The sequence below is a fragment of the Artemia franciscana genome, unplaced genomic scaffold, assembly GCF_032884065.1.
Source record: "Artemia franciscana unplaced genomic scaffold, ASM3288406v1 Scaffold_1446, whole genome shotgun sequence".
Lineage (NCBI taxonomy): Eukaryota > Metazoa > Arthropoda > Branchiopoda > Anostraca > Artemiidae > Artemia > Artemia franciscana.
Genome location: NW_027062834.1, coordinates 39,853 through 57,100, shown reverse-complemented (window position 1 = coordinate 57,100; position 17,248 = coordinate 39,853). Strand labels below are relative to the sequence as shown.

Sequence of the window (17,248 nt, the reverse complement as noted above, 5' to 3'; positions counted from 1 at the left end):
TATATATATATATATATATATATATATATATATATATATATATATATATATATATATATATATATATATATATATATATATATATATATACTAGCATATATTACTATATTATACACAATATATATATATATATATATATATATATATATATATATATATATATATATATATATATATACGCGTGCGGGGGGCCCCCCAAGCCCCCCCCCCCCCGCACGCGTAAGTCGTTATGTGCCATATTAGTTACGCGCCATTGTAGTTGTGTCCCTGTGTCCCACCTGATATATATACATATGTTTTTAACTACGTAAAACATGCGAATATACAACATTCTTCGCTGTCCCATTGTCTATGCATATAAATAGATTGTCAGGTTTACAGACTCTTGAACATGCAACATATAATTGTCCATGGGAAACACAATCCGTATTCAGATCTATACTTCATTATTCTAATGATGTGTCCCTTTGTCCCGGTCGTCATTTATATTCCCTATGTCCCGGTCGTCATTTGTGTCCCGGTGTCCCAGTTTGTAATTTCTCTTTGAGTGTCTCGGTCGTAATTTATATTCCCTGTGTCCCGGTATCCTGGTCGTCATTTGTGTCCCGGTGTCCCGGTCTGTAATTTCTATTCGAACAATCCCTGTGTCCCGGTCGTCATTTATATATCCCTCCTGTGCCCCCGGCGTCCCCATTGTAGTTGTGTCCCTGTGTCCTGGTCGTCATTTATATTCCCTGTGTCCCAGTCGTAATTTTTGTCCGGGTGTCCCAGTCTGTAATTTCTCTTTGAGATTCCCGGTCGTCATTTATATTCCCTGTGTCCCGGTCGTCATTTGTGTCCCGGTGTCCCGGTATGTAATTTCATCAGTTGACAAACATGACGTCAGTCGACAAACAACTTCATGACGCATACAGGTCAATCCTTAAAATGACGTCAGTCGACAAACATGACGTCAGTCGACACACAAACATGACGTCACTCGACAGACACACACACACACTCACAGACAACTTATTTATATATATATACATATATATATATATATATATATATATATATATATATATATATATATATATATATATATATATATATATATATATATATATATATATATATATATATATATATATATATATTAAGATCAAAGGGTTAGTAAAAGATTATTTAATTGCCCCCGTAGCGTATATGGTGTTCAATTGGGATCTTTTAATATTCTTATACAAAAAAGAGGCAAAATTTAGGTAGCCTGTGAAAAGATAAAACTAGAACTTCAATACAGTCCAATTCCTTCCCTCCTCCCAAATTATTACATTGAAAACAGGCTATTCTCTATGAGAGTTTAACATGTAAGTACGAATTATATTATAGGTTAATTTAACTGAAAATAACTCAAAATAACTGAAAAAATCCTTCAGTGAATATTAACATGCTAAATTCTCCCCATACCTTGTACCCCATTTTGCCAGCTTATCTGGACGTTCGTTTCCACTACTCCCAATAATAATAATAATAATAGTTTATTTCAGAAAAAGCCCGTGGGCCATAGGAATTTTATATAAAAAACAAAACAACAAATTAAGCTATAATAAATTAATACTATTTAAAGAAAACACTCACGACGTGCAGCTGCAGTCCTGACTAGCCTTGCTATCCTTTTAATACTCAGAAAATTTGTCTCTCTCATTCCATCTACCATCCTTAACTCATTCAATTTTTGTTTATTATACATCTCTCACCTCCATTCATTCAATTTGACACATTCACACAAAAAAAAGTATCAAACTTTCATCCTGAGATCCATACATAAAACAAGCAATAGATTCTACCTTCTCCCCTTTTCTCCCTTGATACTTTCTTGTCTCTCCAATCAAAAATTCATTCCCCCATCCTTCAATGAATATCAACATGCTAAATTCTCCCCATACCTATTATCCCATTTTGCCAGCTTATCTGGACGTTCGTTTCCACTAATCCCAATATGCGCTGGCACCCATGTTGCTACAATATCATATTTGGCTGCTATTAGGTTTTGCAGTATCTTTTATAGGGCAGGACTGGTTTCCTTGCTGTTCTATTACTATACATCAAATAATTCAAAATTGACAGCGATTCACTACATATCAAACATTTTCCTACCAACAAAGCACTTGCAATAAATTCAAACTTCTCATTAATGTAATCAGCTCAAATAAAAGATTGACAATATCTCTGTTACTTTTAAAGCCAGTGCTTGACTTAGCCTTGGGACCAACACTACAACCCCACTTCCAGTATCCAAGCCTGATCAATCAGTAAAATCATTTTTATGCCACGTCTTTGCCCTCTGGTTCTACCCATTTATGCCACCTAGCTTTTATCATCTCTGGTGGTTCTTCTAAGCTATTGCTTTTAAATTGGATAGTGCTCTATTATTTATACGTTTACTTGAACCTGAACTTATTTCATAAATGACGTCAGGAGTTAGGATGGATTCAGGTGTTTTGGAGATGTGTTTACCCTTCGATAGCATTACAGAGCTGATTGTGGGGAGAATCGTTGGTTCTGATCATATGTTTCATTAAGTTCTTTGTAGATGAGGCCACTTGGGATCACTATCTTCAGTCGAAAATGTCCCCCTTATAATATTTTCATTCTAATTTCTAGCTTTATCATTCTTTTTTCAAAATATAGTAAAAGTATGGGGGGGGGGGAACTTTAGGCATCCACGATTTTCCTTAATATGCTATTCAAGACTGTATCAACCTCTCTCAGAAATTTGGACAGGTGTCTCATATTATAGGAGGCAGCTATAATTCAACTTGCTTATTACAGCTGCTCTCACAAACTGGGTGGCAACAGAGAAAGGGGCTCCTCTCCTGGATAAGTAAATATCATTAACGAAGATGGCTTTGCTCCTGAGGTATCTAATTAAATAATTCACATGGCGAGGCCATGAGAGTACAGTATCAAAAATCAAACCAAGGTAACAAAACTTTTCTACTGCTGGGACAGGATTACCATTGATTGAAATCCTTGGTGTTTTGAGGATCTTCGTTCTTGTGAACAGAAGCATTACTGACTAAGCTGGTGAAAATTCCATGTTGTACACTCAGACTATCGAAATCTTTCAGGATGGAAACTTGCATACCATGTTTTTATCTTGAAACTTTGATAAGTGTGATATCGTCAGCATGTATACACATCGCCTGCATCCCAAAATATGTTTATCTTATATAAACTATCACTCCCCATACCTAGGTTCTCCCAAATCTGGCTTTGTTTGTTATGGAGACCTACTCTCTCTCATACAAATCTCCGATTCCCGGTTTCTATGGTAATCTTCTATTTCCGTCATTAGTTCTAGGGATATTCTCAAAGAATATGACTTTCCACTTAGGCTATCTACACAGTGTACCAACAGAAAGACCAAGATTAAGATCCAACCCATACACATTCCGAAGTTTAATTATGAAGTGTGTGAGTGAGAACCTAGATCTTTCAGAGCACACTCTGGGCTCAACATACTTAGAACATCCCTTTGTTCCGTAATCATGCTCACGTCGGTCAAAAAGTTCCATTGCGTCGGTCACGTCGGTCAAAAAGTTCCAAAAAGTTCCAAAATTCTGCAATTTCCGTTGCGGAAGGTAGATTTTTTTGCAAAATACTTAACACAAAACATAATTCTATGAAAAGATAATAGTAATTCCACAGGTAACATATTAAGGAAAGAATATATACTTTTAATTAGTGATTTTGGTGGTAGGGATATTGGGGAGGGGATAAAAGTTTTTAGGATACGCAGCGCTGTATTTCGGTGTCTTTGAATTGGATTAGCTTTAAACATATTCAGGAAAATCACGGGACAATACCTCAGATAAGAAATGACTGAGGAAAAATATACCAATCTCATTACATGAAAAGGTAGAATAAAATTCAAATGCCGCAATATTGCAATATTCCTTCCCAACTTCATCCACTATTTAGCAATGTTATCCTTCCAACTCATGTTCTGATCAACTAGCACGCCTAAATATCTCATAGTAGATTAATGATCTAAATAAGCAGATTCATCAATAGGAAGTCTATTAAGTTCAGATAGTGACTAGCTAGTACGAGAGGAAATCATGTGCTTGGTTTTTGACGTATTAGCAGATCATTTATTTGTATTAAACCAAGTTTTTATTCTCTCGAAAGCTACCAACATATTCTTTTTAAGCGACATTTCATCAGCACTGTATACTTTGCAAGCAATATCGTCAGTAAATAGAACGTTTAGCCCGTGATCTTCGAGTGTCCTGTTGACGTCGTTAACATAAATAAGAAAGAGTATAGGTCCAAATATGCACCCTGAGCAAAACTGACTTGACCAGTGATACCAAGTAGTGAAGAGGTAGCATTTCCACTATCAACAAACTGACTCTAACCAGTTAAATATTATTCAATCAGAGAATTTGTAGTCCACGTGTACCATAGTTATCCAGTTTACAGAGTGAAATTGCAAGATAAATAGTATCAAACAGCTTTTTTATATTGATAAATATAATAGCCGGAATTTATTTTTATCCAAAGTGTCGTGCATAAATTATGTTAGAGACATATTTGCAAGTTCAGTGCTATGACCTTTCCTAAATGCAAAATGAAGGTCATTGAAACATCCCCTCTTTCAAATAACTTCACTATGCGGTTGTAAAGACATCGTGTCGAATGAAGATAGGATAGAGATTCCCCTGTAGTTTGTTGGATCTGTCACGTCATCACCCTTTCACAGGGCTAAAACACGTCCATACTTTAAGCAAGTTTGGAAATGTCCACTTAAAAAAATACGTTGATAGTATGAACTTAAAATTCTGTAAGATCTGGTATTATCCATTTTAATAGACTAGTTTACGAGCCATCCATGTCTTCCGACGATACATTCTTCAGTTAATATATAACTTGCAGTAATTCCTCCGCTGACTCTGGAGTTACGAAAAAAGAAAAAGATTCTGTGTGAAAAAGATCAGTAGAAACCAGAAATTAAAAAAAATCTAAGTTAAAACTCTAACCTATCTTCATTCTTATAGAATGTATATATAAATTCTTATAGAATGACTTATGTTATAGTGAGCAGACCCACAGATGGCAGTGGCAATCACCTTTGTGGTGGGTGGTCCGATGGACTGTGGAGACCTGCAAAGGTTTATTTTATCGTATTCTGGCATCCACAGCAACGGCTATAATAGTATCCAATAATCATGTCTAGTCATTGCGTCCGTATTAAGAACCTTTTCATGTAGTATCGTGTATTTCATTGTGTAGAGAAAGTCAGACCTTGTCCCTACTATTTCCCGCACTGTAGTCAAAGTGGCCCGTTTGACGGTTATTTTGAAAACAGTCCATCTTTCTTGTAGTTTTGGACAATCACTCTAAAAGTATGGTGTCAAACCGATAATTAGATTCTCATAAAATTTTGAAATACATTTTTGTTGCATGCGTCAAATGCGTGGATTTTCTATAAAATGGTCGGCCCTCCAAAGGTAAAAGTACGTATCTACACTTTTCATTATTTCGATAAATCACGGCTCAAAGTTTGAGTACTTTTGAGAGCTTCAAATACGGTTTACGGTGAAACTGGACACTGGCTAATTCTGGAAATTAGTTAAATAGGTAAACAAATATGGGGATTTCATATTTTTAAGTAAAATTTTCTATTATTACTGCCCCGAAGCCTGAAACAGTAGATACGTACTTTTACCATTGGACCGTTACTCATATAAAGAGGCGCTCTCAAAAGGTAAAAGTGCGTATATGACATATACGTACTTTTACCTTTGACTCGAGACTCGAATTCGAATGAAGTCCCAAAGGTAAAAGTCTGTATAAAACATAAAACGCACTTTTACTCTGCCCAAAACCCCGTATCTATGACGTATACCGAAGGTAAAACCACGTATGAAGCATGTACAACAAGTCATTTTTTTATTCAAATAATTAGAAGTTAAAAAATAAAAAAAATCAAAAGAAATCACTGAAATACTGCAGGCAGCTAAGAAACACAGCCGTGCTTCAGCAAATCGACAGAAGCTGTTGATGAAGGCATAGTGCGCCAAAATATACGGCGATTCTCATTCATAAAAGGTACAAGTTTTTTCAAGATGGCCTTTTTCTTTTCTGGCTTTACCCCCCTTGCGCCAAGAATCGGATCTGGCAAAGGATACTTTGCCTCTTTGATTGTACTAACCAGCTTTTTTGGCACAAAACTTAGACTCTTTTCTTCACCCTCAGGGCTAGTTTTATAGAACAGTTCTGTTTTTCCCTTCTTAAAACAGACCTCACTGAACTCATCAATGGTCACGCCCAAGTTCTTCATGACGATGCCAGGAGCTTTTAAGCTTTTCCACTGGCAAAAGTCTTCTATGTCCATTTTCACGGCTTTCGTGAATTTTCTACTTTTTTCTATGGTGTCGCACAAATCTTCAAAGTCAAGAACATCCCTTTTTCGAATTCGAGACTCAATCGATCCGTGTATGGAGTCAGCCCCCATGTGCGTATGGCCTTTCACTAGATACTTGATACGAATCGTTTCAGGTCCTCCTTCACTGTTGACTATCAGTACAAATTCACTAAAAATTGTCCAATTTTTGTTCTGGGCACAGCAATTGTCAGTATAAAAAATGAAGTGCAAGATATCCCTATTCATCTTTAAGACCTTGTGGAAGGCACTACCTATATCAGGTGCATCACGTCCTTGTCGAGATTCGTTCCAAACAACGCAAAGGTTCTGGTTTTGTTGGGTGGCCTTAACGGGGGCAAACGTCTCATTAAAACACACGAGTCTTGATAGAAAAAAGGCCTCCTTTCTGCTGTGCATGATGGGAAGCAATAACACTTTTTGTAGGTCCACGGTGAACAACATGGTAGTTGAATCTTTTTCGTATTTCTGCTTATCTTCAGAAAATGCTTTTGAAACCTGTTCAACAAGATCTCTGTGCTTTCTGTACAGTTCAGTCTCTTTCTCAGTTGCCTCACCATTTGTACCAGGAGTTCTCGCAGCCCCTACTTTCTCTTTTAATAGTGTGCAAATGTCACAGCTGTCACTTTGGGGCATGCACAATGATACTTTCATACCATTAAGAATCTTCCTATATGTCTCATCACAGATTTTATTTGCTGGATATTTTTCATTAAAGTCTTCTGCCATAAATTTGTAGCTCAAATCACGAGAAAGGTACCGAACATTTGGAGCGTGAGCTCGACGATAGTGTGGAATTGCTGGCTGAAAGCTTTCAATGTGCTGCATCACAAGGCTTCGATCAACTTTGTTTGGTGGACCTGCCACTTTATGGCCCCTTCCGTCCTTGAGCTCATTCCCAAGAGCATCCCTTTCAATTTTTGACTTGATTGTAAAAATCACTCTGTCATTCTTGCCTAATCCTAGACAACCAAGGAATGTAGACTTGCAAACTGGCAAGTTTTCAACTTTTGGGGTAAGTGTGGGGTATTCATTCAAATTTCTGGGAAGGCTGTACCTAACTGTAGTTTTTTTTCTACACGCAGCTTCTGGGGCAATAGTCCTTCTTTTAACTGGTAGGAATGTCAGCAAAGAAGCGAGCCACATTTGTCTTGATTTATATTCTTTGCTCCAACATGTGTCATAAATTTTCCTGAATTCTACACTGGAAAACCTCAAACATGAGTTTGTACATTTGTTAGATTTACAGCCAGGTTCGTCAGGAAATGGATACTTCTTAACATCTCTTTCAAATTTATCTTTTTCTGACGGAACTCGTTTTGGAGTAAGGTCAACAATAGACCTTCCTTCTCCTCCACCATCTTCTTCACGTCTATTTTCTCTATCTTGTCCCACAGACCTTGCTGCTACAGCGTCAATTACACACATGACATGGTCTGAGGAATCAGGTTCACAAACAGCATTGTTGCTTTCATTAGATGGTTGATTGTCCAAATTTAGCTGGTCATCTTGGGTCTCATAAGCTGCTGCATCCGAAGCCGAATCTTCCAAGGGCAGGAAAGGATCGGTAGGAAAATGGATCAGATTGTACTCTGGATGATCTGATGTAAGATCATTACTGACCGAAAGAGGAACTAAATCTGTAAAGAGCTTTCTCCTCTTCTTCAAAGTTGTCTGCCTTTCATCATCAGAAGACCCAAATGTCCCTTCAACGTCCTCCCAGTCAATATCAGACTCATCACTATCACCTCTACTTAAATCTTCTTTTTCGAATTCTTCATCAGCAAAGTGTTTTAACTGTGCCTTAGTTTTAGCTTCTCCATCAGTGGTGTCCCTTGATCGAGAATGTCCAGAAAAATTGGGTGATATGTCTGTTGTTTGATTTATCTGGATGATTTCTGGGGGGGAACAGGAACTAGCTCCTCGTTGCTCTTCACTGGAAGATGGCAAGTCGGTATTTGAAGTTGATGCCTCATTTGTACTTGCTTGACATGCCAATGTCCTGAAAAATTGGAATTCTAAGAACTTGTTATCAACCTTGATTATCTCAGATGAAAGAGGGGGTTCTAGGGCTATTTTGATACATTTTTTTTTGTTTCTAAGGTAAGCAATATTTAGAGGCCCTCAATTTTTTCTCAATGTTGTAATAGTTGACCAAACTAATCCCTGATTATCTCAGATGACAGAGAAGGTTCTAGGGGTTATTTTGATGCATCCCTTGTTTTTTATTTTATTTCAAAGGTAAGTCATGTTTGTAGGCAATACTAAAAAAATGGCTTTAGGTGGTTGGTTGGTAATTTGGTATGACGCTGCTCTCCTGTACTAATTCGACAGCTACATAGCTAGCTGTGTAAACTGGTTGTAGCGGGTCTGTTGTACCTACCTGGTAGTACAGATGGGGTTTTACCAGAGGGTTTAGGGCCTACTTGGAGAAAAGGTTCCAAAATAGCATGAAGCAAAATTTTCTTACCTTAAATCTCTTTCCTTTTGTATAACCAACGCTCTCTGTAAATTTAGAAAGCCTCTTGACATTCTATGCCAGTACTCTTTAATAAATAGCTCAGAGTTGGCTGGTTGTTCAGCTCTGCTCTGGTAAACAAACAATGATGATTGTGCTGAATCATGACATATACGTACTTTGACCTTTGGTTTCCTTTCTCATTTTAATGTGCCGGCCAAAGGCAAAAGTACGTACCAAGGGTGAAAGTACGTATCTACACAGATACGTACTTTTACCTTTGGATGCGCCCAGAAATTTTTCAGATACGTACTTTATCCATATGCTATTTTCGTTAATATTTGGACTAGAGCCTTCTTACATATACCATTCGATTCAGCACATTTTTTTTAGTATGGTGGTGGCATTAAGTCGAGAAGTGAAAAATTGTGCATATACGTACTTTTACCTTTGGAGGGCCGTGGTAAATGGTTTTGTTTTAGGCAAATGAGGTCACCTCAGTTGACGTCACCGTCATTGTCACATTGTGTGCTGTTTCATTTGCTATTTTAGTTTTGGTTGGATTTCTGGTACCATTTTGGGTGAAAACAAAATCACATGAAGATCAATGCCAAAGGGATGATAATAGTAAGTATATCTTTTCTTTTTTCTATTATTCTGATTTGTGTTTTTTTTCGTATACACACATATAACGGATATAAAACACATATAACACATCTAAACGGAAGGAAATAATTGACCGTATTTTTGGTCACGAGTGTGCCCCTCTGGTGATACATTGATTGTGAAGATCGATAGCTTGGCTGCTGCTGACTTTTGCAAATCTGCGTGCTTGGTTTTTCGTGATAGTGAAGCAAAAATGGTGGAGAAAAAGTTTTTGGTATAATCAAAGATGTTGCACAAGATCTTGATTTTGCGCCTCTTAAAGCTTGCAGGGGTGTTCGAGACGCTATGAGAATTGGGAGCTCAAATTGTGTGAAAATTACAATCGAAGACGAAATTTCTCTTTCCTCAGCCCCTAAATCTGGACTGAAGGTAGCCTATGAACTATTCCGGGTGTAAGAATACCGGCGAACTCCTAGTTGCTCTAGGAAATGTCAATCACCTGACCACCTTGCTGCAAATTGTCCCGATCAAAACTACAAATGCTAACGATGCTTTGGTCCCCATATGAACTCCAGTGACTCACCTTGCAGTAATACCTCAAAGTGTGCAAATTGTAGTGGAGATAATGTTGCTTACAGTTTTTGTTGCTCCGAACTAAAGGCTCTTGCTAATTCCAAAGTGCCACGACCTTCTTGCTTGCAATTATGAATGAGTATAAAGTCTCTGTGTGCTCTTTCAACATCAATGTGTGCTCCCAAGTTGCAGCGTAAACTTTCTAAGGCGAAGTTCTCAACATGCTGTTTTCACCACGAATACCCCGCCGTACCCGAGGCAGGCCTTCTGGCGGTCTTGCCTGTATAATTAAGCGATCTTTGCCTAGCTATTTGTTTCCTAGCTGCTACCAATCCTCTGAACACTATCTTGCAATCTGGCTCGCGCACTCTATCCTAATCAACACCTATTTCCCCCATGATAGAAGATCTATTTCTTCCTTCTCCAGTTATGCGAATACCTGCAACAGATTAAAGACTCTCATATCTGGTATTGAGAGTTTGGGATAGAGTGGGTGCTTATAGGCGACTTAAACTGTGACATCACCGTTTGCTCAACACAAAAGGAAGCGCTTTTTCAGTGTCTACCTTCAGCATTTAAGGTCCAAACGAAAGACCTCAGTTTTACATATATCCACTGTAGTGGTTCTGTCTCGAATTTGGACTACTTTATCTGCTATCATTCATTATAAACTTTAGCAGTAAATGCTGATGAAGATGAGAGATATTATGATCATTTACCTGTGTATTTTGATATTACGGTTACCTCTGACGTATGCTCGAACCAACCATCACTGTCGCATAAGTGGTTTGAAAAACGTAATTGGTCTAGTGCGAACATGCCTCTTTACCTTGCTACACTTGGAGCGCTACTGTCCACCGTACGTGTCCATTTCCATCTTCTTTGCACAAATACGTACCCCATTATTGACAATGCTCCTGCTGATTTCAATCGCTATATCGTGGCATTATCTTATGTATAAAGCAAGCTGGAGATGTGGCCATCCCGCTGATCCGTGTCAGGCGGAATACCCAAAAACCAATTTAGAAGTGTGATCCTTTGCTGAAAAAAGTCAAGAATAAGGCCAAATTCTGGTTAAGAATCTGGTCTGCCTGTGGTCGAACTTCTCGGGGTATTGTGTTTGATCTAAAACAAAAGACGAAACTGGAATATAAACGCCATCTTCGTGCCGTTCATTACTCCGGTGAAACTTTTCGAAAATTAATAGTGAATGGCGAAAAGTGATAAATTCTGCCAAGTTTCTGGATACAAGTTCTAGTGATATTATACCTCGTCCATCTTGGATCGAACGTTATTCAAAATATGTTCGAAAGTTAATTATGAAGTGCATAAGTGTTTCCCACGTTTGCTCGAAAAAAAATTTCCGTCACGTTTATGTCAGAGACATGGGATTCCAGTTGAAAAGTGGGCTATTGTTAAAGGTATTAAGGGTTTAAAACCAAATTTTTGGATATTGATGGGATTAGTATTTCAAATCTTGTTCCCAACTCTTTTGAACTGGTATCTCATCTCCAACTGTTTTTTCAGATGTGTTTAGTAGTTCGTGTTTGCCCAACTCGTTTGTATGCGGTAGTGTTGCGTCACTTCTAAAAAAAGGAGAAGACCTCGTTTCTTGTAGTGTAGCTTGTACTCTTAGCAAGCTTTCTGAACACGTCCTTCTACATTATATCACTAAGCTTGCTCTAAATGATAATAATCAATTTGGTTTTAGATCTGAGCTAGGCTGTCAGCATGCTCACCGTGCTTTGACTTCTTTATTAAAAGATGCCGATTGCAGTCGCCGCGTACCCTAGACTTATCTAAAGCATTTGACAGTGTTTGTCATCCTCAAGCATGGACAGCATTATGCCAGAGAGGAGTAAATCCGTCGGTAATTTACGTGCTTCGTTTTTAGTACTCCCATTCTTACCTTTGCCTTAAGTCATTAGATAATTTTTTATTTTGGTCATATCCCTGTTCGCTAAGGTTCTTTGGGGGGTTCTTTGGCCGTATCGCTTGTATTGAAAATGTATTATCAAAAATATCGAATTCTCGCCTACTAGGACCATCTGATATCTCATATTTGGCTTATGTGGATGACCTTCTTCTGATTAGTCAAACTGAGTCTGTTCTTGTCCTTTTAGTGAAGTCAGTTACTTCTGCTTTCCACAATATCGACCTGTGCCTAAATATTGACAAGTGCGAGTTTCTTGTTTTCAACGGTAATAATTGTTCAGAATCACTATACAGCGGTGGTTTTAGTATTCCTCGTGTTAAATCGTTTCGTTGGCTTGGTATAACAGTTTGCGATTCTATTAATGCTCTCCGGTCTCGCGCTGTCAAAGATATTAGTGATAAGCTGAGGCTCGGTTACTATAGGATTGTAACGGATCGTGGACACTATAGGAGAAGAGCGTTAACTCGGCTTTACTCAAATTTTTGTGATCATTCTGTACTCTTCTGTTCTGGTATTAGGCCACTTCTGTTGACTGGTGATCTAGAACGTATTCGCATAAATTATTACCGGTCTTGCAAATTTCTTTTATATCTACCTCGTTCTTACCGGAATACAAAACTGGTTAAAAAGTATTATGCAACAGATATTACTGGTGCTTTCGAAAAATTATCTACCAAGCTAGCTATTGAAGCGCTTTGTTTTCATGCTAGGATGTTTTCATCGCCTTATCCGTCTTTTCTCTGTATGTGATTAAATTTGTTTCTTGTTTTACTTTTGCTGTTTTTCTTTTGTATTTACTCCACTTAACCTCTGTTTTGTGAAGTGGGTGATAAATAAATTATTATTATTATTTATTGAATTTTCATGGTGTTTTTCAATCGAAAAAAAAATCAGAAAGGAATAGCCCAAGGACGTTAAAATTATAAGACTACTAAAAAGTAATAAGGACTACGAATGATATGTTAAAAGTAGTAGATTAAGAGTCAAAAGGTCTAAAATATTATTATTTCTTTTCTTCAGTTAATATTTTTGCTTATGATTGCGTATCCAATATTATTTTTGTTTGAAGTATTGCCTAAAATGTAATTTAATTAGTCTAACTTGATTATAACACTTATAATTTTGACAATGACTCTGCTAAAATGTAACTAATACATAGCTTTAGCTATACACTGCTACACAAAAAGAAGCTCTCTCAAGCTGCATAGTTGGCCTTGGAAGAGATCAAATTAAATCTTAACCTAAAATAAAGTCCTACTTTGAAATTTGGCGTAAAGTACGCCCCTATTGATGGATATGGCCGTTTTTAATGAAAAAAGAAACACACCTGTCCAGCCTTTTAGCTGTTTTAAGATAAAGCATAATCTTATTTGGGTTAATAAACAATCAAGAGAGATAAAACTCTACAAAAAAGAAAACTTCAAACGAGAGGACGGCCAGTAGAATTGAAAGACTAAAACAACGCGGATATTTCGCCTGTATCCAAACAAGGCGTCTTCAGCACAAGATAGAAAATTAAAAGTAAACTAATCTAAAAACAAATAAAAACCACCACCAAATATAATAAATACAATTGTCGCTACTTATCCATGTAGGGAAAAGCAGCTATGCGAGTTACTTCAATGAGAATTAACTAAGTTTCAATTTTCATAAATTTTTCCTCAGTTGCTTTTTGATACAGGATTTAAACCCTCCCCTTCCTCAATTTCTGACGGCCTAGTAAAAATGTAACAAAAATGCATAGAAGCAAAATTTATATTCTTTTAGAATCCTGGTTTTGCCGAAAATGTTAAAAGTGAATATCTCCCATAGTTTACATATAGTTTATGAATTTATTTGTGATATTTACCTGTATTTAAAAATTTTTTAAACTAGTAGTTTAGGAAAAGCCTTTTACTGATGTAAAGAAAATCGGATAAGTAGCCTGAAGCTTTGGAAAAAAAATTTTTTGTTATTGTTATTTCATAGACATCAATCGAACTTGAACTTTAAGAAATTTGTTGAAAATAAAAAAAAATCACACTTTTAGAAATAAGGGCTTGAAAACTCTCGATGGGCTGGATATGTTTAGAGGTCTGAATGTGTTAAATCTGATGGTGTAATTTTCATCAAGATCACTTTTCTCTGTGGTGGTGTTTTCTACCCTTTTCGAAAATAATTTTGAATTCTTTGGGGATCGTAACCGGAGTTCAGTAACTATAAAGACATAATATTTTTATTTAGAAATTGTTCTATTTTTTTTATTTTTTTTTAGTTTCAGCTACTAGTAGCAAAAGATGCTCATTGTTCACGGTTCGTTACCATGAACTATTTAGCAAAATAAAACAGAATTCAATGCCGTCTTTTTTAGTGGTTCTCATTATTTTATTTTTTCAATCTTTTTTTTAGCTATAATTGTCACTTATTTACGCTATGAAACGTATAGTACCTCAAGGTGCCTCACTTGTGTTAAAAGAGGAATTATCCAAGTAAACTCAGTAGAGTATATTTTGGTGGATCTTAAGCTTAAGTTAAGCTCTTGAGCTTAAGTTAAACTTAAGCTCAAGAGCCTCAATCAGTTCATTTGTCAAAAAAAAAAAAAATCCCAAGCAAATTCCCTGTAAAAATCAAGTTAAACAAGTATATTATTCTTCTGTGAACTTTAATGGCCCTTGACTGATGTTCTTGGTTTCTCTTATTATTTTTCTGCGTGTTTCACGTTGGTTTTATTTTCTTTGAATCAGTAAAATGGACGCAGTTGATTAGTAAGTGTAACGTATTTGAATTTAGACGATAGAAGTATCCAAGAAGGAATTTGTTATCTGTGGGTATGAATATAAAAGTAAGACAAAAAAAATATTAAAAGAATGGCAGTTCAGCCAGTAAAATTTAAATACAAAAACATATATTGTATATCTTGTCTGTATAACATGGCTAATTTCACTCAATAGGAAATAAACAAAAGCAGAGACAATTGTAAAATGATGAGAACTTAAAAAAAAGAATTTAGAAATAAGAAATGAGAAAAAGAGAATATAGCCGAAATAAAAGTAAAACGTAGATAATAAATCTAAGTATCTAATTCAGATATAAATTTTGTTGCTTTCTTCTGGTCTAATCAGCGATATTAGCCCTAATATTGACCAGGGATTCTTGACCAGGGATATTGACAAGACGTTCTTATTGACCAGGGATAATATTTCTGCATATTTTTGGTTCTTTTTATTATTATGGCTCAACAAACACTCTATCTAAATAAAAACCCACAAGAGGACTCTTAAGAGCTTGAATTCTGAGGAAAAATTTTAATTTTCCAAATAAATACTTTGTTTAATATTTTCTAAAGATAAATAACAACAGATAGAAAATTCAGCTTCAGGAGCAAAGATACCAATCCTTTCTCAATTTAAATTGACTGACAAATATAGAATTTTATTCGGCAAATTATCTTTACAGCTTCTCGGTGCTTAAAACCGAAATCTCTCCAAGCCTCAGTTGCCTTATAGTCGTTCTGTGTAACAACCACGAGTTGTTTTTTTTTTTTTTTTTTTTCAACAACTGTTTCTTGTTAATGATTAGCCACAATCATTTAAACAGCAAGCACGTTTTTCAAGTCTTCCTTTCAATAAACTAAGCCACTTAGGTTTACTGAGTGAAAATTTAAAGGATTGAACCCCATTCGTGAAATTCCTTCTCAAATTAACTTTTTTTGTTTACCAATTCGGTTCTCTTATATAGCAGTGACTTTAAACAAAATCAAGTATCCTGTTTAGATAATCATTAGTTCTATGAAAAAAATCTTTCTAAATTTGTCACGGAACTTCATCCTTCAACTCTGCTTTTAAGACCGCTTTCTATTTAGAACAAAAAATTCCTGGTTACTTTATTCAGTTGCTTATCAAACAGTAAATTAAACCTATTATCGTAAAAGCATGTTTTGAGAATATTGAGGCCAGAACCATTCAAAAGGGGCATAGGATAAAAAGCCACCTCATACATATTTTGAAAGATCTTTAAGATTTCTGTCCACATTTATTCACTTTCAGCATATTGTGATTGGATTAATATCAATATAAAAAGCCCCTTCCCCTCCAAAAAATAAACTCAGCAACAGTGCACATTATAGCATTGAAATAGGAACTTGTAAATTTACAAGAACTTTTTTAAATTATGTATTTTGCTGTTCTATTTTTTTTTTTCAGAACCAACAGGGTTTTCTTTGAAAAAATAGTATGTTGGATTTTCTATTTCTTATGAACTTTTATTAACATTACAGTTTAATCTATTAAAAAAAAACTTTATTTAATTAATAAAAATTTTAACTGACATTTTTCGGGATTAATTTTTAATTAGCATTTTAAAGCAATGGTAGCGTAATTTAAAGCTTGAGATTTCATCTCATTTGGACCTTAGCTCCACTGTATACAGCTATTTTTAAAATCAATTTCACTTGTAAACCCAAAGTAGCTTTAAAAAAACATTGAAAGAGACTAAAATGTAAAAATTTGGCAATTACAACAGCCTAACTGTAAAAGAGATTTACAGTTATTTCTGAACCACAATTACTTTTTTTGCATCAAATTTCAGGAAAAAATATAACTTCAAAATAGAATAATTTTCCTACCATAAAGATGGTCGTGCAAAATCAACTAAACATTCTTATAAAATAAGAAAAATCCAATTGTGCAAGCGTATACCAAAATTAACAAATTGCAAAAAATACATAGGATTTCCAATATTCATAAAAAAAAGTTTAATACAGTTAAAATAATCTCAAGACTAACAAGATATTGTCTCGGTTGTTGAAAACTGGCTTGCAGTTTTCTTCTGACTTATTTAAGTGTTTTTTATCTTTCAATGAAGAATAATTTTGACTATTTGTTTCTAGTGCTTCAGCTGTTAGTCCTCCAGCCAGGAGTGCGAAAAGTTGAAGAAAAAGCACCGTCACTGAAAAGCCTGATGACAGATCCTGATACTGTTATCGCTGCAGGTGAGGGAAAACTAGGGAATAAAATTTTAAGTTCAAGTTTTATTTGCTTTGTATTTATTTAACCATAGAATTTTAAAAAAAATAATTGTTTTTTAAAAATGTATCACTAAATGTAGTAGTAAGAAAGAAGAAAAAATAAGTCAGAAAACAGTAATGCTAAAGCCATATGCACTAATAGTAGAAAGCCGTTTTAGCACACTCATTAATTAAGTGTGCTAATATAGCTCATAAAAAAGTAAACTGTTCCCGTTAGAAGAACCCCTGTACAAATTA

The 17,248-nt window shown here is 35.7% G+C and overlaps 1 protein-coding gene across 1 annotated transcript in view; it reads left to right on the top strand.

Moving 5' to 3' along the window:
- The window catches only part of LOC136042549 (myb-like protein X), a 90,819-nt gene that overhangs the window by 35,208 nt on the left and 38,363 nt on the right, over nt 1–17,248 (top strand). Inside the window, exons 4-5 of the mRNA XM_065727518.1 lie at nt 9,374–9,518; nt 16,874–16,975. Coding sequence (XP_065583590.1) covers nt 9,374–9,518; nt 16,874–16,975 — 247 coding nt within the window. The remainder of the gene's footprint in view (nt 1–9,373; nt 9,519–16,873; nt 16,976–17,248) is intronic.